At 42.3% G+C, this 25599-nt stretch overlaps 2 protein-coding genes across 6 annotated transcripts; one reads left to right on the top strand and one right to left on the bottom strand.

Annotated features, from left to right (window-relative positions):
- Positions 1-1238: 1238 nt before the first annotated feature.
- On the top strand, positions 1239-9545 carry LOC310872735 (RNA-binding protein MEX3B-like). 2 transcript variants are annotated; one of them, XR_014570418.1, is made up of 6 exons: positions 1239-1974; positions 2913-3160; positions 3365-3410; positions 4548-5266; positions 5484-7139; positions 7178-9545. XR_014570418.1 is itself a non-coding variant. In XM_083784793.1 (5 exons), the coding sequence occupies exons 1-5, from the start codon at positions 1380-1382 to the stop codon at positions 5892-5894; spliced, it is 2019 nt and encodes a 672-aa protein (XP_083640919.1). In that variant the 5' UTR covers positions 1239-1379; the 3' UTR covers positions 5895-9545. The 2 variants fall into 2 exon arrangements, 1 of the variants encoding a protein (XP_083640919.1); XM_083784793.1 differs by having other exon boundaries at positions 5484-9545.
- A 1181-nt stretch (positions 9546-10726) lies between these two features.
- On the bottom strand, positions 10727-19504 carry LOC310872185 (mothers against decapentaplegic homolog 4). Of its 4 annotated transcripts, none has more exons than XM_083783916.1 (11): positions 19255-19504; positions 18281-18316; positions 17861-18173; positions 17255-17429; positions 16629-16883; positions 16237-16344; positions 16056-16106; positions 15351-15534; positions 14880-15048; positions 14455-14593; positions 10727-14242 (listed from the first exon to the last, which is right to left on the bottom strand). In XM_083783916.1, the coding sequence occupies exons 3-11, from the start codon at positions 18098-18100 to the stop codon at positions 14031-14033; spliced, it is 1533 nt and encodes a 510-aa protein (XP_083640042.1). In that variant the 5' UTR covers positions 18101-18173; positions 18281-18316; positions 19255-19504; the 3' UTR covers positions 10727-14030. The 4 variants fall into 4 exon arrangements, with proteins under 4 accessions (XP_083640042.1, XP_083640043.1, XP_083640041.1 ...); XM_083783917.1 differs by having other exon boundaries at positions 19264-19504; XM_083783915.1 differs by lacking the exon at positions 19255-19504 and adding an exon at positions 18632-19186.
- Positions 19505-25599: the final 6095 nt, after the last annotated feature.

Here is a 25599-nt window from a genome sequence, read left to right as displayed (position 1 = left end):
GTACGAAATACAGAATTACGTAGCATCAACATCATGAGATGTCATTGGTTGATTTTCTAGTGAGCCCGCTTCTTACACCTAATTGGTCCACATAGGTATGGCTCTGGGCAGAGCCAGCGCCATAGAGTATAGACGACAACTCCGTTCACTTCATAGGGCCAGCCCTTTTATTACTCTATGGGCCAGCCACGTTGGCGAATAGGGACACCGGAAGTTTACGGAATGCATTTGCATAGACTGTAGTGAAGTCTATGGGCTCGCGCGACACGTGACGTGACCGGGCTGTTTTCTGTCCCCTCAATGTCGCAGCCTGCTCTATGGCTCTGGGGAAGCGGAAGTCCATGGTATAATCTCTTTACGTAGAAAATGAAGCATTGGACGAAATGATGCAGGATTGCAGGCAGTGGTTTCCTTCTCTTCTCAAACCATGTGTAGGACCCCCATTGTACAGACCCCGATAACTCCCATAGTTACAGATCTGTTACAGATCTGTATTTTTTACAGAGTCTGACTTGTACTTTGCAAATGTCAGAATCGATTAAATACATAATAATTGATAGTCTTTATCCGAGGCTTCCCCTAGCCCCTCTCGGAACCCCGTGGGTCAGCCCAATCGATTCGTGCCGAACCGGATCTCAAAAATGTCAGAAACTTCAGTAGCATTGGGTTCTGCTTGTATGGCTAGGCTTCCCCTAGCCTAGGGAAACCCTGGGGCCCCACTTTTGACTTGAGAACTACTTGAGTAACTGCACACCGTGCAAGGGATTTAAATGTAGAATCTAGGACGAGAATTTCTTAAATTACGGTGGCGAGAATGTATTCATTGTGTATATAGTGTATATACGTCTTTAAATGTTCTGATGAATTGAAAATGTACTGTTTTACCCTCGTAGAAGTTTTTGTATTGACATGTACTTCGTTGAACTAGTCTGTACCCATTCAACAAACATTTTCTGTTAAATATATCAGATCACTTTTCATTCGTGGCTCTGAACCTTGCATTCCTGTACCTGCTAAATAACAATATAACATTAAATTCAAACTTTATTCAAATACAATTACCGTATATCATATAATCAAATAGTTTAATATTGATCATTGATACGAGGTCCACGTGAGTCTTCTTTCTTTCTTCCTTTAATGCTAAAAAGCATGCGCGGTCTGTGAGTCTTGGTGACTGTCGTGAATACATGTCTGACGCGAAAATCAACACCACGAGACTAGTGCTGTAGACAAAAGAGGGAGGGAGACAAAACACAGCCCTCACATTTGCAACAGGCGCGGGCGCTTTATTGGCGAAAAAACTTGAGATTCGCAATCGATTTGCATTGAGCTGCAGCGTTCTACAGGGGACAGATCGTTGGGTACGTTTTTTCACCATGCCTAGCAGCACGTCTCTGTTGGAGGCCGACGAGGGCGAGTCGGAGGTCCCGCCGCCGCTAGCCGTGCATGGTGGGTTCACCGGTGTCTTAGGCCTGGAAGAACAACCAGACCATCACCACCACCATCATCAACCGCTCCCTCCTCCCGTCTCTCACTTCAGTCTTCTGGGTACAGTCCTGGACCTGAAGCCGTTATCTCTGCACCACTACCGGCCGCCTTCGGAAGAACAAACCCCCCCGGAGGAAGAAGATCCACAAGTTGGGGATTCTTCCTCCAACAATGGGAACAACGGTGCAGTTAGCACGCTGCTAGCACACCACCACCACCACCACCAGGCCCTGGAGCCACCAGCACCCGACACCATTCTGCTGTACAACAACAATACCACCGACGATCACCTGGATGATGTGACGGGCCTGCAGCCGCCTCACAGCGGGATAATGGTGCTACCAGCCCCGGGCTTGGTGTACGGAGACCCGGACTACGACGCGGAGCAGCAGTCGCTGCTAATGCGGAGGAAGAGCGTCAACACCACGGAGTGTGTGGCCGTGCCGAGCTCCGAACACGTCGCGGAGATCGTGGGTAGACAGGGTGAGTTATTCAACCTTTAATTTATCATTTTACGTTTATAAATTAAATGGCATATACAACCGTTGTGTGCTTGTAGATTGAGCTCTTGTATAAATACGTTGGCAGACTGGCAGTGTTTCTAAGTGGGTCATCCGCGCCTATCCCCACAAAAAAAGTTTTGCATAAGTTGTATAATAACGGTAACACACTCGACCGTCTCTGCTCCCGTAAAGTAGCAGTTGTCTTTTCTGGTTCACAGTGAAAGTAGTCATTCGATGTGTATTGCTGCTGTGCAGCTCATGGTCTTTGTTTCAGAACATGAATAGATATGTTGGTCACCATTACATTGCCACATCAGCCATATAGGCTATAGTTAGCTCTTTGTCATAGTCTGGCATGACCAACGACAAACTCGTCTTTTCAATCTATACTGTCGTTTCTTTCTAAATCCGAGGTATTTTTCCCTAAACTTTGCATTCCGTGATAATAAGGTTTGGCAGAATGGTGTTATTATTTAGTCGGGATTTGGAACAGTGGGGGAGGGTAGACACACACACACACACTGTTGACAACAACAGGAAATAGCTCTGGTAGTGATGTGTTGCTCTCAGTCACAGCTGAAATAAATATATATATTTTTAATGTATTTGAAGATTGCCAATTGCAAATGCATTTTACAATTGGAGATGTCATGGAGAGTTTGTTGTGGAAATGGACACTGTCCTCCATTTTATGTATCTAACTGTAGTGTGTGTGTGTGTGTGTGTGTGTAGGGGGGTGGGGGGGTCTAATGTTTCTGCCAACAATATGTGAATGAGAAGAATGCTATATGTGGATACTTTGTTAGGTATTAGCCATTATGTCATCCCCATCTCTACCTACAATTAACATATCCACTTTGTGTTTTTATGAACTGAGTTATTCTCTTACCCCTTCCTCCCTCTCTCTGCCCATCTCAGGATGTAAGATCAAGGCACTGCGAGCCAAGACCAACACCTACATCAAGACACCTGTACGGGGAGAACAGCCCGTCTTCGTTGTAACGGGTCGGAAGGAAGATGTGTCCATGGCCAAAAGAGAAATCTTATCAGCGGCAGAGCACTTCTCCCTCATCAGAGCATCTAGAAACAAGGTTGGCCCTCTGGCTTCTGTGGGGGCACCAGGACTTCCAGGAGCACCGACTCTCCCTGGTCAGACAACGATCCAGGTCAGTAAATGTGGAATTAAGTTATTAGCATATACATAATTACATATATATAAACAATGTGGCTTGTATTTGGATCTGGACTGACTAATGCTGTTAGTATTTTGTATTGAAGCGTTGGTGGACATTTTGTGTAATGGGAATATTGTTTACTCTTATTTGATCCATGTGTTGTTAACTTGTTCCCACACAATTCACTCCTTACAGGTACGCGTGCCATATCGTGTTGTGGGACTGGTTGTAGGTCCAAAAGGTAGGTTCTAATTTATTAATCAAAATTAACTTAATCTCGGCCTGGGCCATGGCTCAGTGGTCCAGGCACCTTGGCTGGCAATCCAGTCTGGCAGTGTGCCGCGGGTTCGACTCCCGATCCCGACGGCCTTTACTGCATGTCTTCCCCCCCATCTCTCTCCCCGTTTCCTGTCAGCCTACTGTCTGTCCCTCCATAAAAATAAAGGCGAAAGGCACAAAAAATGGTGTTTATGGAATTAGCAGAGACTCATTGATGTGTAGTTGTGCGGTATTTGTTTGCAAAGACTTTCTTAAGTATTCCCATATTGTAACACTATGGACAGCAACAGTTAGATGACAAAGGAAGTGACGAGGTGAGGGAAGGAAGGAGACTTGAGAGAGACAGGTGAAGATGGCAGCTGATTCAAGATCTACATACAGAATATTTTCAAAAGCAAACGGGGGTCAAGTGATGGGAATTCAGATATTAACACTTATCTTATACCGACGAGATCTACGTCAATTAAAGATCATTATTTAATAAAACCCTCAATGCCATTGCCGTAGATCAATGGCAATTGCGCTTTTGTAGCGTTTTCAATCGATCAAGCTATAATGCTACTTATGTTAGCACCGGGTTGCTAGCTGGTGCTCTCAATAACACAGGATCGCGGCATTAAAATCATCGTGGCCATAATCACCCATTCTATCTGTTTCTGTAAGTGTTCATTCTGAGGAGATGACTGAGAAAAGACAACTCCATTTGGACAGTACCTTGTAAAAATCAGATGACGGATAAATCGGGTGACTGATGCGTATCTCAAATCATCACACTGTTGAGATGTGGTGATCATCAGTTACAGGATAGGATAGTACAAATTACCTGGTTAACATATGTTTACATACAATATCATTGCAGCCCTATCCCCTTCCAACCAATTCCTGAAAGCTGGCAACCTGGATATGGATCGCAAATTGCTAAAATAATTTTGCGATGGCTCGTTTTGATGTATAATTTATCTTAGAGTTTCAGTCACAACAGTATTGACATTTTAATTTAATTAAATATAAAGTCCTGATACCCTGGCTAGGATGTCATCTACCATTGATTGTAGCCCAGCACTGTTGAATGACTATGGGTCCTGGTTCTCTTTCTCAGGTGCAACCATCAAACGAATCCAGCAGCAGACACACACATACATTGTTACGCCGAGCCGTGACAAGGAGCCAGTGTTTGAGGTCACGGGCATGCCAGAGAATGTCGACCGGGCAAGGGAGGAAATTGAGGCACACATTGCTCTCCGCACAGGCACCTGTGGTGGCATAGAGGTTCCTGGTACAGATGACAACGACTTTCATTTCAACGGGAAGGATGTTAGCTTTGAGAGCTCTGCGGCACAGGCTTTAGGAGATGGGGCGTGGCTTCAGGCGAGTGCGCCATCACCTGGCGGCAGTGTACTGCCACTGAACGTCACTGGTACTCAGCGAGTCAACAGCAATATCAATGGTAGCGTTCGAATGTCTTCCACTTACCGCAATGACAGCTCCAGCTCCCTTGGCAGCGGGTCCAGTTCGGCTGACTCATTCTACGGCAGCGGGAATGGGAACCGGATGGCGGATTTCAGTCCGACCTGTCCGTTCAATGCCAACTCTAACAACAACAACAGTAATGGCAGTGGTGCAAGTTTCTGGTTCGGTGACAACCTTCTCCCCCTAGGATCTGAAGAGCTTGCTGGTCTGGGAGGTTCCTCCTCTGGATTTGACCCCTTGACCATCTCCACTGCCCCGGTCTCACACTCAGTCCCTCAGCCTCATGTGGTCTGGAGTCCCTTTGTGGATCGACAGGGCATCCAGGCCTTTGATGCCCGCCCAGCCCAGGTTTGTGCATTGATCTAATGTTAATGTTTAATATAAGGCCTTTCCAGTGCCTTGAAAATGCATGACACATGAGAACAGAAATTCTATTATTTTTTTCTTTTGGTCTTCAAATGTAGACTTTATCGGAGATACAAGGTTTTCATCTTGCTGCAGTTCTATGTAGTGTGTTTTAAAAAAAGAGTCCAATGAATGACGCTCATTCCGTCACATTCTCCAGACCAGTCAGCCAGGGACTCCACGGCACTCACCCACCTTCCCTGGAACGGAAGCTCTGGAGCACCCCCAGGCCCAGCGTGTTCAACGGGGGCCTCTATGCTCAGGCGGGGCCCTAGACTCCCACACTTTCTCAGCCTACGGCCCTGCCTTCTCTTCTTCCAGTGAAAGCACTGCCTCTTCCTCCTCCCCACCTGAATCATCCCATCCCTACCGGCCCGGGCTTGGATCGTTGGGGAAAGGACAGGAGATCTGCATCCACTGTATGGAGAGTCAGGTGATTGCTGCCTTGGTTCCCTGTGGGCACAACCTCTTCTGCATGGAGTGTGCCACACATATATGCCAGGGATCAGAGGCTGTGTGCCCTGTGTGCCTCTCTCCAGTCACACAGGCTATACAGCTCCGTAACATGTGATTTTTAACCCAAACACCTGTTCTGAAGATGCCCGTAACGTCTGACGAGGGTTCAGCTTCCCCACTACTTCCTTCCATAACGTAAAACATTAGTAGGGGAAATCACAAAAGTGACCCCATTATCAGCATCTACGTGCATCTTCACCCTATGTCTTGTTCAAGTTCAAAGTTCTGTACGTTTGCGGGTGGGGTGTGAAGCCCATCTACGCACGTCCTCGCAATTGTGAAGTCTTCTTCCTATTGGTGATTGATCAATGGAGGGTCAGTGACCCTCTGGTAGCATTGTGTGGGGTAGGATATTTATTTTTCCTGTCTCTGCTCATTATTTTTGATTAAGTATGGATTTTTATCTTTTGACTGTTCAGCTGGCGTTTGGATCAAGATTTAAGTTGGCCAGGGACAGTTCTGATGTATTTCTCTCAATATCCCAACAGTTTTTGTTTTATTTACTTTTTTATTTTTTTTTGCTGCTAGTTTTTCTTTTCAAATGTGAAATTCTGGTCCTGCCCCATTGCCTCTCACAAATAGTGCTTAATGTAGGGGGATTACAAGCACACATAACAGTATTCCAGATAGTAGCTGATTTTTGCTGCAACAAATTATCCTCTATAGAAACTTGGAAAGCAGATACCAACGCATAAACTTGTCTTATCCAAGATTTCCTCTTTGAGTTTGAGAAGTTTTATCTGTGCTTTTGTAAGCATGATGTTTACAATTCAAAAATGTATCTTTTTGGTATGTTGTTTAATAGTGCGATGTTGGCATGCTTGTAAACACACTGAGGCTTTTCAAACAAAGTGGCTAAATCCTGCTACTGCACATTGGTTGCACTCCAAAAGAAAATTCCCATTGCATCATTGATTCCTTTCTTTTGACTTCCAACAACAGAACCAGGAAGTGGTTAACTCCTCCCAGTACCAAGATGCTGCACCACTTCTCTCCCGCCATGTTGCTTTCCGTTGCTTCTTAAAAATCTGTTTACAGTAAACCTGTGCCTAATTCCATTCTGAGTAATCCAAACAAAAACTGGTTCAGTGGACACACATACAGTATGTTACTATGTCTTATTATAGCAAACATGTGGCCTTTTTGGAAAGCCTGTAATTTACTGGACAACACTAGCGCTCCAAACCATACCTATGCTCAGAAGAACCACCCGATGTAGGATGTAGTATGAATGCACACAAATTACTTGTGTGCATTCAATGGGTGAAATAACTCACACTAACATGGGACTTGTCTTAATGTGTTCAGTTTAGTTTAAGAAACTATAGTTTCTTATAGTAAGAAACTATAGTTTCTTAAACGCATTCGGGCACTAAGATCTTCTTTCGTCCATTGCTTCATGGTGGATCAAAGAGCTTATTACAGGCGAATATCCTCTTGGTGTTATTTAAGATTTTTAATTTAAATTTTACTTAATATTGCCCCCCTCCCATTTATCAGGACAAATTTTATGTATTGCACTGAGAGATGTAACTTTTAGTTTATTTTCAATACTCAACACTCCTGCACATCACTACTGGTCATTTCTGTTTTCACATGCATGTGTTTTTGTTTGTCCCAGTCACACCCATGTTTAAGAAAACCAAGAATTGTTGTCACCTGCCAGCTAGGTCCTTACCACCTCTGACAACATCCATATTGTCAAAGTGGTGCTATGTTGTTTTATGTTTCCACCTTTATAATATTTGCATTGTCAGTGCCACTGAGGTCATTTGGATCACAGTCCCATAGTTGGCAATTAGGCAACTGACATTTTATCTATACCAGTAGCATCCTAACCTGAATGTCACTGCTCTTGCCTCTTACCAATTTGTTGAAACTATGTTGTGTATCACCTGGTAAGCATTCTGTGTTATTCAGGTGGGACACAATGGTGCAAATGAAAGCTGCCCATTGCTTCATACTTGATGTGAAAAACCTGAAATAGGCCATAACACCAAGTTCTGTTAGGCTGCGCTAATGCAATGATGGGACAGGCTCATTTAATTGGTACACACTTGCATAGCTATACTTCTCACTTGAGTTGCCTTCATGTGTGTTCAGCTTGTTTTGTATTGTAATGTTCTGTGCCCGATCAAGCACAAGCCTCCCCATAGCTTGATCAGTCGGTCACCATCGGCTGATCAAGATACTTTTTTTTTTCTACAAAATGTTTGTTCACTCTTGACTGAAAATGGAAAGAAAGGTACAGTATAGTGGAAATCATCTCAAACTCTAGCTTTAAACACCAATGTCTATAGACTTTGTTTTATAGGGGTGAACATTTTAAAGGGGAAGTGAATGGAATTAGATAATCTTGAACTATGTACACACTACTTGAGGCCAATACTATTGCTTTACTATGCGGCATGATGCTAGTGTGGATATCGGATCACAGTCTCTAGCGTTTCAGCTATAGTTAGGGTGGAAATAGTATTTGGTAGTAATGTAATTCCGTAGCTCTATTTACTCATTGTTTCAATTGCATTTCTGTTTCTTTGAATGATTCAGTTTCATTGCAATCAACCATTGTAACACACACACACACACACACACACACACACTTTGAACAGCCAGGCTCAAATACTTGTAAAATAATTTAAAGTGTTGGACTTGGTTGCCTTTCCCCCTACGTTTCAACCATCTATCCGTCCTTTTTATTTGGGAGGCATAGCTCTCAGAAGGGTTGGTCTCTCTTTCTCTCTCCGAGGGAATGCAATACACTGTAGGCCCTCAGTTTCTTGAGATGGATCTCTATTGACATTTTTGTGTATGGATTATATTATTACTGTTAATGACTGATAAATATATACAGAACTTTATTTTTTATTTTGTTACATTTCATATATACAACTATAAATATATATATATATATTAAAATGTTTACAAATAAGATTTTTTTTTTTATTTCTTACTTTTATCAAGTGAGTGAATTAGTGAGCGTTGAGGTGGAAACCCAAGAAGCGTTAAGTTGCAGGAGGGTGTCAGTGCTATTTGCTTGTAGTCTAGTTAGTAGTTTACAGTATTGACGATGATAATAGTATTGATAAGTGATTTAGCTGCCGTTTAACCATAGTGGAAATGGAATGTGCAACACGAGCATGTCTACATAATGTACCGCCAATGTAAAACGTTACACTGCAACTGTTTGTAAAGAGGCCAAGGATCTAAGCTGCCTGTTATGTCTGTACGCCACCAAATTAAAGCCTGATTTGGACTTTGTTGCATGCGTGAGTTGTGCACCGAAAATGGACAATCTACAAGGTGTTTCTTCACAGCATGACACGTTGAGCTTGTAGATATTCTATTTCCGGTGTGTGTTACTGGCAACACAACTAAGTATAAATCAGGCTTTAGAATGGAATACTGTAAAATAGATCTTAATTATCTCTATATAAATATATACATATATTAAGCTGTACAAACAGTTTAAAGTATTTGCTAATTTTACTACACTTTTGTTATGTATATGTAGGGGAAAGTCTTATGGCATATAAATTCTACAAATTCAGTCGGGAATTTAAAAGCAGACTATATTTTATGGTAACGGCCTTTTAAGTTATTGCGGCCAAAGCACTGATATTATATATTTGCTGTAAAGAGAATTTAAGAGTTTTATTTTTCTGATATTAAAGTTACTTAATAAAGACCGTTTCATTTAAAGCCATCTCAGCAGTCCTGTCTATTATTTAAGAACCAAAATGGTTGGTTCCTCTGTGTACAGCATTGTCTATGTCTATGTAGTCTAATCTGTAGACCTCTCCTGTCCACAAGTCTATGTCAAGGCTGCCTAAATCCAATTTCTTTTTAGGTGGTGTGAAATGCAATTCAGATCTGATATGTCCAAGTGTGGTCACTCAAACTAAAGCCTGATTTATACTTAATTGCCAAAAATAGCTTATATAGCTAACATGTGACGTGTGAGCTGCTTGTAGATCCGCTATTGTTGGCAATGTCTGGATACACAAATCTGATCACATGTTGCAAGTGACAGTGTTGATAGTCAGTCCTAAAGTTCTCAACTAGCCTCCTGTATGGCGTCACCACCAAGGTTCTCAAAAAACTACAGTATTGTTTATTTTTCTAATGAATGTTTTTATTATTTTGTTCTGTAAACCAACAGAGTACCTTGAAAAGCACTATATAAATTGTATTATAATGGGAGACAAATAGGATCTGCCTGTAGTTTATGTACCATCATTGCGGTACCGTCAGTGTTGTATGACCTGCCCACAGCTGCTGTACTAAAATATAAATCCTGAAAAGTGCCCTCAATGCCATATTAGTTTCTGTTGCCAACAACTACGTACTGTATATGGGTGTGAGTGATCTGTGATGCATTGTTCATGTCTGAAGAAGAGCAGCAAAGAAACAAATGTCATAGAAGGGAGCCACAGTGTGAGCTCATCTTTTTCCCTGTGATCCATTCAGAACGGTGCACAACAGATCAACTAGATATCTCAGTCAGTCTGAAATGTTAAGACAATCCAGGCTACAGCAGCAGCTCCCAAGTTCTGATTTTGCCTGCCAGTTCCTGCCTATAACCATATAGACTAGTCACCCAGAAAACGACACCCACTGCTATTCTCTAGTGACTAGACTAGAGCATAGCAGTGGGTGTGGTTTTCTGGACACACTGAAAAATCGACCATATACAAAAATATTTCTATCAATTATTTTAATTATTTTAACAGAATCAAAGGTTTTAGTGTCATCGTTCACCAGGATCCTGGGTGGCTTGATTCTAGGCTTAAAATAATTGATGAGAAAAATGAATGGCCTTGTGCTATGCTCTATTAACACAAAGTATCTACTTTGAGGGCTGTAAAGCATGAACATAGAACAAGCTTTAGAATGTCAGGGCATTTTAATAATAGATTCTCACATAAGAAATACAGGTAAAATGTATATCTGTAATCTGTTAAGGACCATCAGCCCATCCTGGGTGCGTGCCTAAAGGTTTGTGTACTAACGCCATACTGCAAGTAATAAAAACTTGTGATGACCTTAGAGCGCAGATCATTTTCTCAAAATAAACAACAGCAAGGTATTCAGAAAACCATCTCATTTTTGCCATTCAAGCTTAGGCATAATTACACTCCTAAATGAATGTCCAATTATTTTATGTACTTTTTAACAATGCTGTCCAAAACCACATCAGAGGGTGGGGTGGGATCCCTCATGACATTCCAACTAAAACAAAAAAACATCACCTTAATTCATTCCTTGGGTAGTAGGCAATCTCAAGTAACAAAGCAAGGTCCAAATGTCTTAATTTGAACAGAAACATTCCTTCCCTGTAACACTTCAGATGTAAACAAACTGCAATGGTAGATTTTCATTACATAAAAAATTCAAACCTTACAGTAATTTTACTATCAACAAAAACTTAATTTATGAAAAAAACAAATACCGTAACTACTTTATAAAAAAAAATAGTTAGCTCAGTGACAACTTAAAGGGAGAATTTTGGACTAGAAGGCTTTCTTACCTTTATTTATTTGTAGTTATGTCCCCACCATAGAGGTCCAGGTGTTATTTTGTGCAAAAACCCATTATTGGCTACTTCCCCTACCATAAGCCCTCAATTCGCTTATTTCCATCGCTCAAAAATAATTTTTTTTGTATATCCTCATATAATGTAAATAGTATCCCAAGCGACACACTTTACTACTTATTTCGATGGAGCGAATTAGCACTAAATCCAAACGCCCCATTGAGGGCTTATGGTAGGGGAAATAACCAATAATGTGTTTTTGCAAAAAATAACACCTGGACCTCTTTGTTGGGGACGTAACAACTACAAATAAAGGTAAGAAAGCCTTCTAGTCCGAAATGGGGGCTTCTAAACAAACTGATATTTATGTAATGAAGTGATGATGAAATAAGAATGTGTCCCATCATGCAGGGAAAGTTGGGGGTTGAATTTCTTTGTAATTTAAAACTCTAGTCTAGAAGGGGACCGGGGTGAGATCAAATTATTACACCTCTTATAAATCCATGTGTCTCTCTCTTCCCTGACCCCAAGGCCTAATGAGCTTTACAAGCTGGGCAATCCTGGCTAATCAGCAAGTCTTTGACTTGACATTTACAGATACAGTATGAAAAGCTCAAATAACCCAAACACGTTTTCTGCATCATCGAGACATAATGTGCTTTGAGTCATTGCTTTAGAATTCTGACATGCTGGACCAATATACTGCATGTATGGTGGGAGGTATTAGTTTCCCCAATACGTCTACTCATTCATGCAAACATTAACATGCATCAAAAAGTAAGTTATTTACATGAAGAAAAAAAGCTCAAAAGGCAATTCTAAATAAAAGGGGGAAAACAGATGAAAATGTGTATATTGTGAGGGCAAATGTTTACCATGTCGAAGGTGTCTTAGTGTTGAGTGTCTCCTATATATATATCGCCCCGATTATACATAAAACCTAACAGGCCACTCCCTCATTCATCACAGCGCAATACAAAATATAGTATTAAAAGCAAGAAGAAAAACAAAATAAAGTGCTAAAAATAAAATACTTTTACTTAATGAAAGCATTAAGTATCAAACAAAAATAAAAACCGAGAACACTTGTTGGGAAATCATCTTCAAGACTATCTACTGTACATAAGGGGCGGATAAAGTAGTACAGGGTTAGAGTCTAGACACTGACCAGTCATTAAGTACAATGATTTGCAACTGGTGTGCTGTGGATAAGTAAGCCTGGGACCGAGGCTAGCTGTGGAGTATGCTCATACTTGCCTTCAGATTGTTTTAATGTCAATTTAAATGCATTTCTTTAATGTTCAAATAACCATCAAACATTTTCACCGAACAAATATCAAGCTCAGAAGCTCCCTATGCATGCTGGTTCAAATGGGTTCATACAAGGCTCTTTACCAATCAAGTTGATATAACCCGTTTCAGTATCGTGATTCAATGAAAATTGAAAATGAAAATTCTGAACTCAGCTGCTTCACCTCTTTTCCATTTTTCCTTCAGTGTAAAAGAGAAAAGAGGTGAAGAGTTGATGAAAGCATTGGTACATTTTCCAAAACTGCGATCACAAGACTCAAGCTAACTAATGGGATGGAACCACTGTTGAAAATTGACCAGTAATGTAGTTTTCAGTTTGATTAACAGGTCACAAAAATCAACCAGCAGAGCACTCTCATCAAAACTTGTTCATTGAAGGCAAAATGAGTGAGCATTGCAATGCAAAAAACTACCTAATATAAACAAGCTATATGATTAGATAAATCACAGGTGCTCCATAAAATAACAGTATTGCATTTAGAATCCTGTGTAATGCAGAAAGGTCTATAATACACTTCTAGTCTAAAGTGTAGAGCTGAGATCCTTAAAATTTCTGTGACCCTGTCTAATATAAAAAAGAAAATACTAGTAGGATACTAGGATTTGTCAAGTGGAAACATACAGTATCAGACGGACACTGTGACCATTATTTATGGGTCCAAATGCAAAGAACCCCTGATGCATATAGTCCATAACCTATGGTAGACATGTTCCTGATTGATCAGGTCAGTATGTGTAGGCATGAATTATGTCATTCAGCATTGTGGGGGGCTGTGGTGCTAGGGGTATTATTGGTTGTGGCTCTGTAGGCTCTGCAATGATAGCACAACCTCATCCAGTTATTCGTGATTGTCAGCAATGTCCTACTGACTGTGGCCGTGGGTCACGGTCATTCTTAGATCTATAAAAACAATTTCCAGTAGTCAAGGATAGTTGAATCCAGGCGTGCCACGTAGTCCATGTTGTACCTGATTGTTCATTATTTAAATGTAGACGTTTCAGGTCAGCTGATGGCATGGTGGATTTTGTCCTGCAACTTTAGATCAGATTCAGTAATATCCTTGTCAAACATCAAAGCCATCTATCAAAAACTAAATGTACCTTTTAGTTTACGTATATGGCTTTGGCCAGTGTTCGTGTGACACTGGCCTTTTAACAGGCAAGCGAAAGGGGTCACAACCAACCCCACCCAAAACATTTCACCAGGGACAGCACTGGTGCAGTGTGACGAGCACTGCTATGGAAGCCTTTCCCACCCACCCAAACAGATTCCTTTAGGGATGCCATTCCTAAGCCATCGCGATTTCTGGTCCGATCGGGGGATGATGCCAGCCTAGGACAACCTCAGTCCAGAGGCTGGGGGTCAGCTATAGGCATAGTGTGCAGAACCTCATCCAGTAACTGGAGCGCTCTGTGCAGGTGGATCTCAATCCAGCACGGTGTCTCTTTGATGCTCTGGCGGGGGTAATCAGGCCCCCAGCCCTTAACGAAGCTCATCCTAAGAATACACAGCCTCCGCAGATCGTCTACCCCAATACCTGCAGCCGCTGACAGACCTAGGTGGAGAGAAGGCAGTTACATTCACACCCTATCTCTACTATTTAAACTTCTTTCGAAAGTATATGTGCACAGCAAAGTTGTCAGTGTTAACTGACTTTCAATTTTCACTTTTTTTTGGGGTGGCATTTAGCGAAGGGCTAATTCGTTAACCGAGTGTGATCTGGGATCAGCTACTGCCAATTAATCCCCTGTTTGTCTTTTGTCTTACTGATAGCTGGAGCAATCCCTCCAACTGATCCAGGTCCAGGTATGTTCCCAGCCACTGCGGCTGCCTGAGCTGCTGCTGCTGCCTGGGCAGTGGCAGCCTGCTGCTGCATCTGTCTGTGACACTGGCGTAGGTCAAACACCTAGGAGGAAAACGTACAACACTTTCAAAGCACAGCAATCCACCAACGTGGCGGATTCCACATTTCCCCACTTGTCTGCCAGACAGAATTATTAGTTTGACAATGTAGTATTATAAGGAAGTTCTGTAGCAGCACAGGGCTCAAAATGAGTGGAATCAGTGATCCAACACAGACAAATGACACATGTGACTCAGTTAGAACCCACATATTAAGTATAACTGTCCTTACTGTGTATTTAAGGTCCGTACCAAGAGAATATTCAGATAAAGAGAAGAAATATATTTACCTTGATGTAAGCGCTGGGGTAGATTTTATGAACAGCGTCTCCTGGGGCACGGCCCGCCTCTCTGTCCAGGTAGTAACTCTGAACAAACACTGCATGGTCACTGAGGCAACGCACCCACACATCTCCCTCACCCTTACACTCCAACTGGACCCCTTTACCAATATGGAGCCTGAGAGAGAAATGGACATGGTGGAGAGTAGACAGGAAAAGCGATGAATTGACGTTAGAATGAACAATATCAGTAGTAAGAGGTCTACTAGAAAAACATATAAAGATTAACTCACTGCATGATGTAGACGTAAAATCAGTATTATGAATTGTGTGGATTAACTAGTATTTGCCGTAGGGGTTTCTTTAGTATTGTGATCTAATGATGATGAATGTATCTTCATTGTGTCATTTTGCTGAACAAATATAAAGACAAACAAACCCTATATCAGTGGAACCCTGTGCTTAGACTGAGCCACCTACCTGGCTCTCTCGATGGCCTCGGTCCGGTGGACGTTACTGAGCTGGCCCAGACAGAACCGGTCTCCCCCTGAAGGATCAACGTAACCATCCACAGTAACAGTTGGACAGGTAGAGGGAACCTTAAATGTCTCGCCGACCTGAACGTCCATCTCAAAATAGGCGATTGAGCACCAGTAGTCAGGGGCTGTAACAAAAAGGAACATCATGTCAATAATACACATGCAGTAATAACTAAAATGAAGGTTTGATCCAGATAGAAGTAAAAGCAGAATCCTTCATTAGAAGTTAAGGGTTGCTTTGCGCCCTGATGTGACAACTTTATCCATCCAAGTCAATAATCAAGGAAACATAATAAATTGGGAATCTGCTTTCTCTCTACGCATCCCTGAAGATCAAGCCTTACAGAAGGCTGCAAACATGGAAATCCAGCATGTTTAAGGGTACCTCTCGTTCACTTTGTATTGGTGGCACTTGCCCTACTCTAATCCACCACTAGATGGCAGTAAAAGAGTTTAATACATTGGAAACTCCTTGAGGTAACACATATTGCCTTTAGTAGGAATGTGGAAGCTAAGACAATAAACATCATGTGTATAGCAGCAAAGGAACAAATTGATGAGAAAACAATACTGTTGCTTTTAACTACTGATAAAAAGGGACCCATTTCTGTTTTCCATTGAAAACAGGTTGTGTGTCTGTTCTCACCTGGGTGATTGGATATGGGAGGCTGGAACGCCAGTTCATTGTGCACCGGCCCTAAAAGAGACGACAGTCACCAAGATCGAAGTGTTTGTTGTGTGAAGCATTACAAAGAATCTGAAAAACGTAACAACAAAAACGTAACATACATGCACTTGCATGTATGCAAGTGCATTTCTGTACTTACAGTAGTGTCCGGGATGTGGCATAGGAGGGTGGTGCTGTAGATGGCCATTGGTGTGGTGGGGCAAGTTTGGGGTGAAGCTGCTGTTTCTTGACCAGTTGGAGCTGGCATCTGGGGAAAACAAAGGGACAGAGGAGAGACTGATATTAACTATAATCTTATTTCACACCCTGTAATAATAACGGGGCAGACCAATGTAACCAATGCAGTGCAACCACAAAACACGATCACAGACAGAAACCTTTTTACAATACATCCTCTCTCCTGCAATGAAAAGCAAACACAACAGACAGCCATGCAGAAACAAATGCCACCACTGCTGTTCTGTTCACAAAGTCAAACATAAACAGAAATTGACAGATGACCAAGCATGTGCTGCCGGCGGTTCAACTTACTTCCTGATCCAGCAACAATGGCAGGGAAGGATGATGTGGAGGCAGACGTAGAGGCCTCAGAGGGTGGGAGCAGGGTGGGGCAGCCAAAAGCATCTGAGGGGGCAGAGCGGCTGCCGGAGGGGGGATGCTGGATGGTCTGGATGGAATGGACTCCATCAATGGAGGTCATGCTGGGCTGTCCATCAAAATCATACTCGTCCTTAACCATCAGCCCTGTGCTGGGCCCAGAACTGGTCAGCGTCAGCCCTGACAGATCTGAGGACAAAAATAAAATGTACTGTAACTACTATACATGACTAGTGTGACATTGAATCACTAACGCTGTCTAACCTTGCAGTTCAAATGAACAATGTCAATCCCTGACCAGTAGCCACCCACTTCTATAGTGTATGGATTGGATAGGTCGATATAAAGTGAGGTGTTACAAGATGGACAACTGCGTGATGTTACACAATTGCAACCAATTTTCCAGCAAACGCCAAACTAAAGATTTCCTAACTATGCCCGTCTTCACTGAGACATGGAACTATCTCAAGGTCTATAAAATTGGAGTAGTCTTGTGTTGTTGGACAGTGATTTATATCCCTAAACATCAATTGGCCAAGAAAAAAGGCATTCTTTCTCACCTATACCAGGAGACACCACTCTCTCATAGTGATAGGGGTTGACACATACGCTGTCACACTTAAGGTCAAAGGCAAACTGGCAGTATTTGACGTGCTTCAGCTCATTCTTATGTAGATCTGGCCACCTCCACAACCTGGCATAGATTACATGGGGGAAACCTTTGCGACCAGCCACCTGGGAACAACAGGAATTCAGTAAAACAGGAATTACACACAAAGACAAGAGCCATGGACATAGAAGAAATTCTGCTATTTAAAGGGTCAAGTTTGAACTTGTAGCCTACTTTATATTGAATTGAATAGCATGGTGGTATAATAGTACATTTCCCAGTATTTTTAGGGGCGCCCCTCCTAGGCCCAGCTTTGTGTGTTTCAGTGTACCACATTGTGATGATTTGAATGGCAGAGCACGGAATGTGATGTATGATCAGATGTATGACGATAAGAGCACTTCACACAAGTGTGATATTTGGTTACCATTTAATTCCAATGTCCAAGGTGTAGAACAATAATAATTTTCTGTAACAATTTCCAAGCCCAGAACAGCCAATTTGATTTCTTAAGGTTTCCACATTTTCCATGACAATAGCAACTAATTGCTCCAACCTGCAATCTTCCATCCAGTGTTCTCTGGATTGTGACACACTTGCTAGGATGGGCTCCGTTGGTGGTGATGGCCGTGATGAGAGAATCCAACTCATCCTTCTTTTCCTTCAGCTTTTTCACCAAGCTCTCAATTGCCCGCTTAGCAAAGGTCTCACTCTCACCACCCTGTCTGTGACACATCAAACTGTGCACAATGCTCAAGCAGGCATCATTGCTTGTAGGCGTGTTGGTGATAGACATATTTAATATTATGTCGCTGTAGCACTTGGGGTGAGGATTACAGTTTTGTTGTCCCAGATATAGGCACGTTGTTCTGTGAAGCACAATATTAGAATGAGTTTAGACATGAAGCATGTTTGCACAGCTAAAGGTTATGGTGGTCATTTAATGTTAAGTTATAGCTGCTTTGTGTCCACAAACCTGTGAGGTTCAGAATCAAATACAGTATTTGTGGATCTGAAAAAAAAGGGGGGGGGGGGGGTAACAGAAAGGTTTAGGGGTGAGTGACATAGATCCAAGAAAGTTACTTATGTGCAAGTCAAGCTGCTAACTGTATGGGACGTGGAATTATGTTTAACTCATGAGTGTGACAGCCAGGGTCCATTTGGTACACTCCTGAGTTAATCAACAATGATAATAGCATTGCCATTGTGTAAAAAAATAATACGAGTCTACTGTCTATGCAACAATCACAATGTTTGTTTTGAACGTGGGTCAATGAAAGCATGATAATATTTCTGTCAGCTTGACCAAAGATCTCTGCCTGCTCACCTACCAGCAGCTCTAAACAACATTGCATTACAAAGTGGATTGGAAATCCAAATGTTCCAAGTTTGAGCTATGTAGACAATTTCAGTGTGCTACCGTTATCTCGGGTTGCAAGGCAGTATTAATAGACAATTAATAAGACATTGTTATTAGCACCGTAGTTGGCGGGTGGTATTATTAACCAACTTTGCTAACGAGCTAGCTACGCTACGGCTGCGAGCTAAATTAGCATTGTTGTTGTTTTGGTGCCGTCAGATTGCGACAGACAACACGGGGATCGCTTTTATATCACGACAGTCCGCTTGTTTAACAAATCGGGCGCAGGGTTATTTTTGTAACCCTTTTAAAACAACATTACATCGCTAAGAATGTAACCACAACACTTGTAACGCTGCATCACGCAAAAGGCTAGGATCTTTACACTTCGTCACACGATCGTCAACAAATGCCACAAAAATGAGGTTATTTCCAATCTGGGCAATATAGTAGAGCCTCGCAGTGACACTTTAAAACAACAACAACCACCCTGAAAATACGTCATTTTTGTCGGGACGGCCCGACTACGAAGTGTAAATGAGCGTTTAGCAGCTAGTAGTAGCTTTTTAGCAGCAGAGAGTGGAAGTTACCGTGCATACGGGCGCGCGTGCCTCTCGTCTTGGATTTATATCCACTTAAAGAATCCTTTAAAGTTTAAACGGTCAATAGATTCAGAACAACGAGCGAACAGTGAACCACCCCCTCAGTCCTCCTGCTCGCGCAGATGTATCGCTAGAGCAGCGCGCGTGCCGCCAACATGTTCACACTGCACATGCACACACACGATAGAACCATTAAAAATCAAATCACGGTTATTCGTGTCTGTCAACAAAACACCCTCCCGTTCCGTTCCAAATAGCCGTAACGACGCCTATTGACCATATGCAGAACGCGGCCATCTTGACAGCAAGGTAAGGAAAGGTACTATGTTTACCCAGGGTAACTGGACTAAGCTCAAGATCTTGTGCTAAACTAAACTATAGTTTAATGGGAAGTTGCAACTTCCCATTAGCCGGAGAGCCACAGGCCCAAAATTGGACAGGTCCTGTGATGCCATGCCGTACTTTTTATTTGTGTTTTTGAGTGGTCCTATACTATAGACAGCTATGAGTGTGTCTCTGGCTGGCTGTGTATGAGCACGAAAATAGCGGTTGCTTGGTTTTCATCACCAAGTGTCACTGTTGTGCAGACTAATACACACAGATATTACAGTACAGTGACAGTGCTGTACAGTACAGTACAGTACAGTACAGTACAGGGCTGGCTGTGTCTGAGCACGAATATTCTTTGGTTAGTTTTCATTAAGTGTACGTCACTGTTATGCAGCGGCCGCAGCCTAGTACACACAGTCACACACACATATTAACTATGATGATTTCGGGTGTGACAGACAGTACAGTACAGACAGTGTACAGTACAGTACAGTACAGTACAGTACAGGGACCCCCTGGGGATCCCCACACGGTATAACTCTGTCATTTCTCAACCGTTTCGGACGCGAGGTGGCTTGCCAGAACCGGCCCGGCCCGCTGGCCGCGTTCCTGTGGGTCTGGACGTTCCGGGGACCTCCACACGGAGTTGCGACACTCACTTCTCACTTCACACAGGTGTGATTTTTTCTATTAATTTGGTCATTAAGGTCCACAGAATGAGAGGCCTGCTCTGCCGGAGCAAAATATACCACACCATACCATACTAGACAACCAATATAAGGCAACATTTCCCAAATTTCATCATGCTTTAAGTATCATGTGACAATTGTGACATGTCCAACTAGGGGGTTCCAAGCATTAGTTTAGCATGAAAAACACTCCTTGGCCTAAATTCGGCCATATAGCCACTTGCCAAAATGTGCCCAAATGGGCTGACCTCATACTTTTTGTGCTGATCTCATCACATTTGTGATGACGGCTATGGCCTTTTTTGGGCCAAGGTCCTTGGCCCAAGGAGTGCTTTTCGTGCAAAACAAATGCTTGGAATGGATTCAGAATCATGAAAACCCCCTAGTTTGACATGTTACAATTGTCACATGCTTTAAAGCTAGCCCTATATGTGCCCTCTCCCTACGCTCATTCTGTAGCTCCGAGATGAGGTCACACACTGGGCCCCTCCCACCGCGTTTCAGAAACGGCGCAAGTTTCCACAATAAGTGTTTCTTATCCTTACCACACCATTAATCCAAAACGTGTAGGGCCCATGTAGGTTTACACGAATTCAAATTTAGGAACGGCCCAGAAAATCCAACTAGAGATTTGAATTGAGCCTTTACGTCCCGTATTTTGTCAGTCGCTTCCATGTTTATCAGTTAGTGTAAACCTGCATGGGCCCTACACGTTTTGGATTAATGGTGTGGTATTAAAGGAAAAGAAACACTTATTGTGGAAACTTGCGCCGTTTCTGAAACGCGGTGGGAGGGGCCCAGTGTGTGACCTCATCTCGGAGCTACAGAATGAGCGTAGGGAGAGGGCACATATGGGGCTACTTTAAAGCATGACATTTGGGAAATGTTTGCCTTATATTGGTTGTCTATGGATGGTGTGGTATACAAAAATGGCCGCAACTTTTTTCGCAATATTTTTGGCAGAGCAGGCCTCTCGTTATTAATGACCAAGTGAATAGAGAAAACACAAATAAAAAGTATGGCATGACATCACAGGTTAATCCTTAAGCAGCAGGAGCTTGAATTATCCTCTTTCTTTCTGCAATGTTGGTACGTTTGACATTGTTTAATACAATCAGATAGGACTTTTCTGTTTGGATGAATGGGCTGTCAATGGGAAGTTGAACCTAGTTAGCATGGTTATCGTCAATTATTGACCATCCATGACATGTCATGTACATGACATGTCCCTAAAAAAAATATATATATATATATAATTTTAATATATATTAAAAAATTTATCTGCCATTTTAATTAAGGTGAGTTGTTTGATTTACATCAAAAGGGCATGTCAGCTCAAACCCACAAAGCAATACTTTTTCAAGAGTGTTGCGCCCAAGCATCAGTATTCAGTATTACAAAGTTATATACAAAAAATCCTACCAATTCCATTTCCCCATTCCATGTGTGTTTGTCTTATATGTAACGCCAGGTACAGTTTAAACTATTTTCAGCAATGGAATAATATATATTTTTTGCTGCATGGGTAGATCTTGTTGAGCTGGTCATTTTGAAAGTAGCTCTCAAGTCAAAAGTTTGTGGGCACCCCTGGGATAGAGAATGATGAGGGAGAATTGTTTTTCATTATTTTGTATTATATGACCAGCAGAGGGCAGTAATAACCAGCCCATGGAGTGTTCCCAGTCACTTATCTCAAATATATTTACAACCCACAACAATATCTGTAAACAGTAGGCTACTGAAACAAAATAAAGGAAGCACATCATGCACTCACTAAAAGCCAGTAGCTGGGCAGTGGTCAGAATCCACATACAATGAAGTCCACACACTGGACCATTCTCCAAACTTTACAATGTATTAGTTCCTTCCTTTTACACAATTGGACATGACGTTTCGAGCTGGTAAGGCTGGGTCTTCCGTAGGCTATACATTATGGGCAAAAAGTCTAAATGTTCTTCTTTTATTGAAACGAATGAAGTGTATTTGATTAAGCCAGTATGGAGTATTTTGTCAACAAGGTTTCCATACTGAACATGGATAAAACTGTTGATGTGATTGTGCTGATAACGAAATAAATTAATTTCATTAAGTGGATGCTGTGTTGGTGCAAAGGTTATTGAGCACATTGCCTGTTGGTGGGTCTGACAGAGCGATGTTAGAACGTAAAATCCTCAGCGACAACACACTTTAACTGTTTTACTTTAACTGTGAGTGAGAATAGACTCCATATATGTTACGTTGCAGTTTTCCTCTTTTAGTATCAATCAAATTGTGTTTGTAAATTGATGAAAGGGTGGCTACTGGGCTCCTGTGAATTTATCGAGAGCAATTGTTGAGGAACTCATGCAGGCTATATGTGTAACCCAAGCAATTGCCAAATTATTCAGACATCACAACAAATGCACGCAAATGCATCATGCATGCACGCTCACTCAGGCAGGGAATGCAGACAGAAAAAGATTAATTTTACACTTTCGGTCTGTCAAATTAACACTAGGTATTTTACTTTGCAGACATATGATCCAAGATATGGCAATGTTATCTTGTATTTCAGGTGGAACATATGACCAAATGACCAACTAGGCCTACAATTGAAGTTCTCAATGCAGCTTATCCTATCAATATCCAGTGATGTAAAGTACATTTACTCAAGTACTGTAGCCTACTGTCATTTTGAGGTAGGCCTATTTCTTACTTTCTTTAGTATTGACTATTTTCAATACTTTTACTTCTACTCCACTATATGTCTCAGAAGCAAATATTGTACTTTTTACTCCACCACAATTATTTGACAACTTTAGTTACTAGTTACTTTGACGATTTAGATTATTATCACGAAACATATTTCGGCCATTTGAAAATAGCTGATATACTAGCTCATGTAGATCTGCTATTTTCACGAGAAGACATTTTGAACTTGTGAAATGAGACATTCTGCACAATGAGAACTTATACTTTTGGTACTTTAGGTATATTTTGATGCCAATGCATTTCCATTTCTCAAATACATTTTGTAATTGTACTGCTACATTGCAGTACTTTTACTTAAATAAAACATGTGAGTACTTCTTCCATCAATGTCAATATCAGTACTGAGCAGACAGTTTACTGATTACAGACACATATTGGTCAGAGATGATCTAACAGCATGCAATGTAAACAGCTCTACAACACACACACACACACACACACACACACACACACACACACGCAATAGTGAGGAAAATATTGTGATAGTACAACGGTTGACTGGATGATTATACGTCTACAGTATATCACCTTGACATCCACACCTCATAAGTGTGTGTGTGTGTGTGTGTGTGTGTGTGTGTGTGTGTGTGTGTGTGAATGCGTGCACGCATGTGTGTCTTTCAAAGGAAGCAGTGTACCTTTGCTTCATAAGCCCCCTTTATGTGTGCGTGCGCGCGTGCGCTAATGTAATTTTCACACACATATGCACGCAGACACAGACAGAGTGACACTTAAACATTAATGTGTGTGATGCGTGTGTGTGCGCACACACACACACACACACACACACACAGATGCAGATGCGGCTGATGCACACTTTTCCCCACAGCAAGGCAATAAAATGCCATGGCTGATTGGCTGCTGTGGGGTGATTCTGAGTGGCAGAGCATTGCATGTTGGGATGTTTGGATACAAATGCAGTCAACCGTGCAGATATAAGCTAGGTCACCCCCCCACACACACATGTGTACAGACTCTTTCTTTCTTTCTTTCTTTCTGTCGCTCTTTTCATCGCTTCATGAGGACAACACTGTCTATGACAACTAGTACTAACGTGGCAGGACATATAACCAGTGTCTGTGCGTGTGGGGGGACGGACGGACGGAGAGAGAGAGAGTGGTGGTGCGGTTTTGTTTTTGAGTTCCACAAGTATGTGTGCATTACTCACAGTTGAACATCACAAACACTTGGCCATCCAAGCAGGGTTGGAGTGCAAGTGATGCTTTCTATCTCCACTCACTCACGCACACACTCACACACGCACGAACGCACGCACACACACACACGCACGGTCGCACGCACACACACACACACACACACACACACACACACACACACCACACACCATCCATCCATCCATCCACCCACACATCCACCCACCCTTCAATCCATCCACCCATCCATCCATCCATCCATCCATCCATCCTCCCTCCCTGCGGTGTAGTGTGTTAACAGAATAATTAGTCGTACTTGACTGTCTATGACAGATCTAATCCTCCTAATGGCTACCACATGCATCCCCTAATCAGCCGATAGCAAAGCGTTCTCTTTTTTAGACATAAAATTACAAATAAACTCTCTCTCTCTCTCTCTCTCTCTCTCTCTCTCTCATCCTTCACTGATGACATTGTGTGTGAGAGAACCTATGGGTGACGCACATCACAATGACACACACACATGCACGTGCATCTGACTGCATGTGTGTGTGTGTGTGTGTGTGTGTGTGTGTGTGTGTGTGTGTGTGTGTGTGTGTGTGTGTGTGTGTGTGTGTGTGTGTGTGTGTGTGTGTGTGTGTGTGTGTGTGTGTGTGCGTGCGTGCGTGCGTGATCCCAATGTGACATGACAAGCATCATTACTATGTTGCTCAGAGCCAATGTGTAATAAATATGAACAGACAAGTGCATGCTCTCTCTCTTACCCAACCCCCCACACGTACACAACAACATGCAGTGCTGTGTGTGCCTCTGGGACCGATTGTTTTTGTTTGTGTGTCTCTCTGTGTATATATCCCTGTTTGCGTGCGTGCGTGCGTGAGTGTGTGCGTGCATGTGGTTAATCTTTTAAGCAAGGCATCATCAAGGAGGAGCCATCAGGCTACATAGTAAAATCCTCTGTGTTAAATTCAACTCTGTAAAGTCCCATTTGGATACATTTTGTACACACTAGAGGTTCGGTCCCAAATCAGCCCTCACATCCAGAGTCTGGCCCTATGTTGCACTGCCCATCCCTTTTGTGCCCATATATGGAGTGTATCTGTCTGTCTACCTGTGTCCCTTTTATATGCTCAAATATGGAGATCGCTGCATGTATCTGTCAGTTCTTGGGCCTTTATACCCATATATGGAGATCCCTGATGTCTCTAGTATATGCCCATATATGGAGATCCCTGATGTCTCTAGTATATGCCCATATATGGAGATCCCTGATGTCTCTAGTATATGCCCATATATTTGGCATGCTCCTATATGGCATATGGATATATCGGTCGAATAATCATCATCATACTATAATTCACCGAATGTCTGAGTGTGTGTCCGTGTGTGTGTCTGTCAGAAACAGCGCC

Source organism: Protomyctophum parallelum, assembly GCF_964188405.1.
Source record: "Protomyctophum parallelum genome assembly, chromosome: 15".
NCBI lineage: Eukaryota > Metazoa > Chordata > Actinopteri > Myctophiformes > Myctophidae > Protomyctophum > Protomyctophum parallelum.
The sequence above is the reverse complement of the archived record's forward strand: the minus strand, read 5'-3'. Positions and strand labels throughout refer to the sequence as shown.

What these genes read in the sequence shown, in the direction of transcription:
- LOC310872735 (XM_083784793.1), top strand. Translation starts at nt 1,380, where the DNA reads ATGCCTAGCAGCACGTCTCTGTTGGAGGCCGACGAGGGCGAGTCGGAG. An exon ending in ACTGGTTGTAGGTCCAAAAG is followed by an intron (nt 3,411 to 4,547) that starts GTAGGTTCTAAT and finishes TCTCTTTCTCAG; the next exon opens with GTGCAACCATCAAACGAATC. An exon ending in TTGATGCCCGCCCAGCCCAG is followed by an intron (nt 5,267 to 5,483) that starts GTTTGTGCATTG and finishes CACATTCTCCAG; the next exon opens with ACCAGTCAGCCAGGGACTCC.
- LOC310872185 (XM_083783915.1), bottom strand. Translation starts at nt 18,654, where the DNA reads ATGTTGTTTAGAGCTGCTGGTAG. An exon ending in AGTGGTGTCTCCTGGTATAG is followed by an intron (nt 16,884 to 17,254) that starts GTGAGAAAGAAT and finishes TTTTGTCCTCAG; the next exon opens with ATCTGTCAGGGCTGACGCTG. An exon ending in CATTGTTGCTGGATCAGGAA is followed by an intron (nt 16,345 to 16,628) that starts GTAAGTTGAACC and finishes TGTTTTCCCCAG; the next exon opens with ATGCCAGCTCCAACTGGTCA.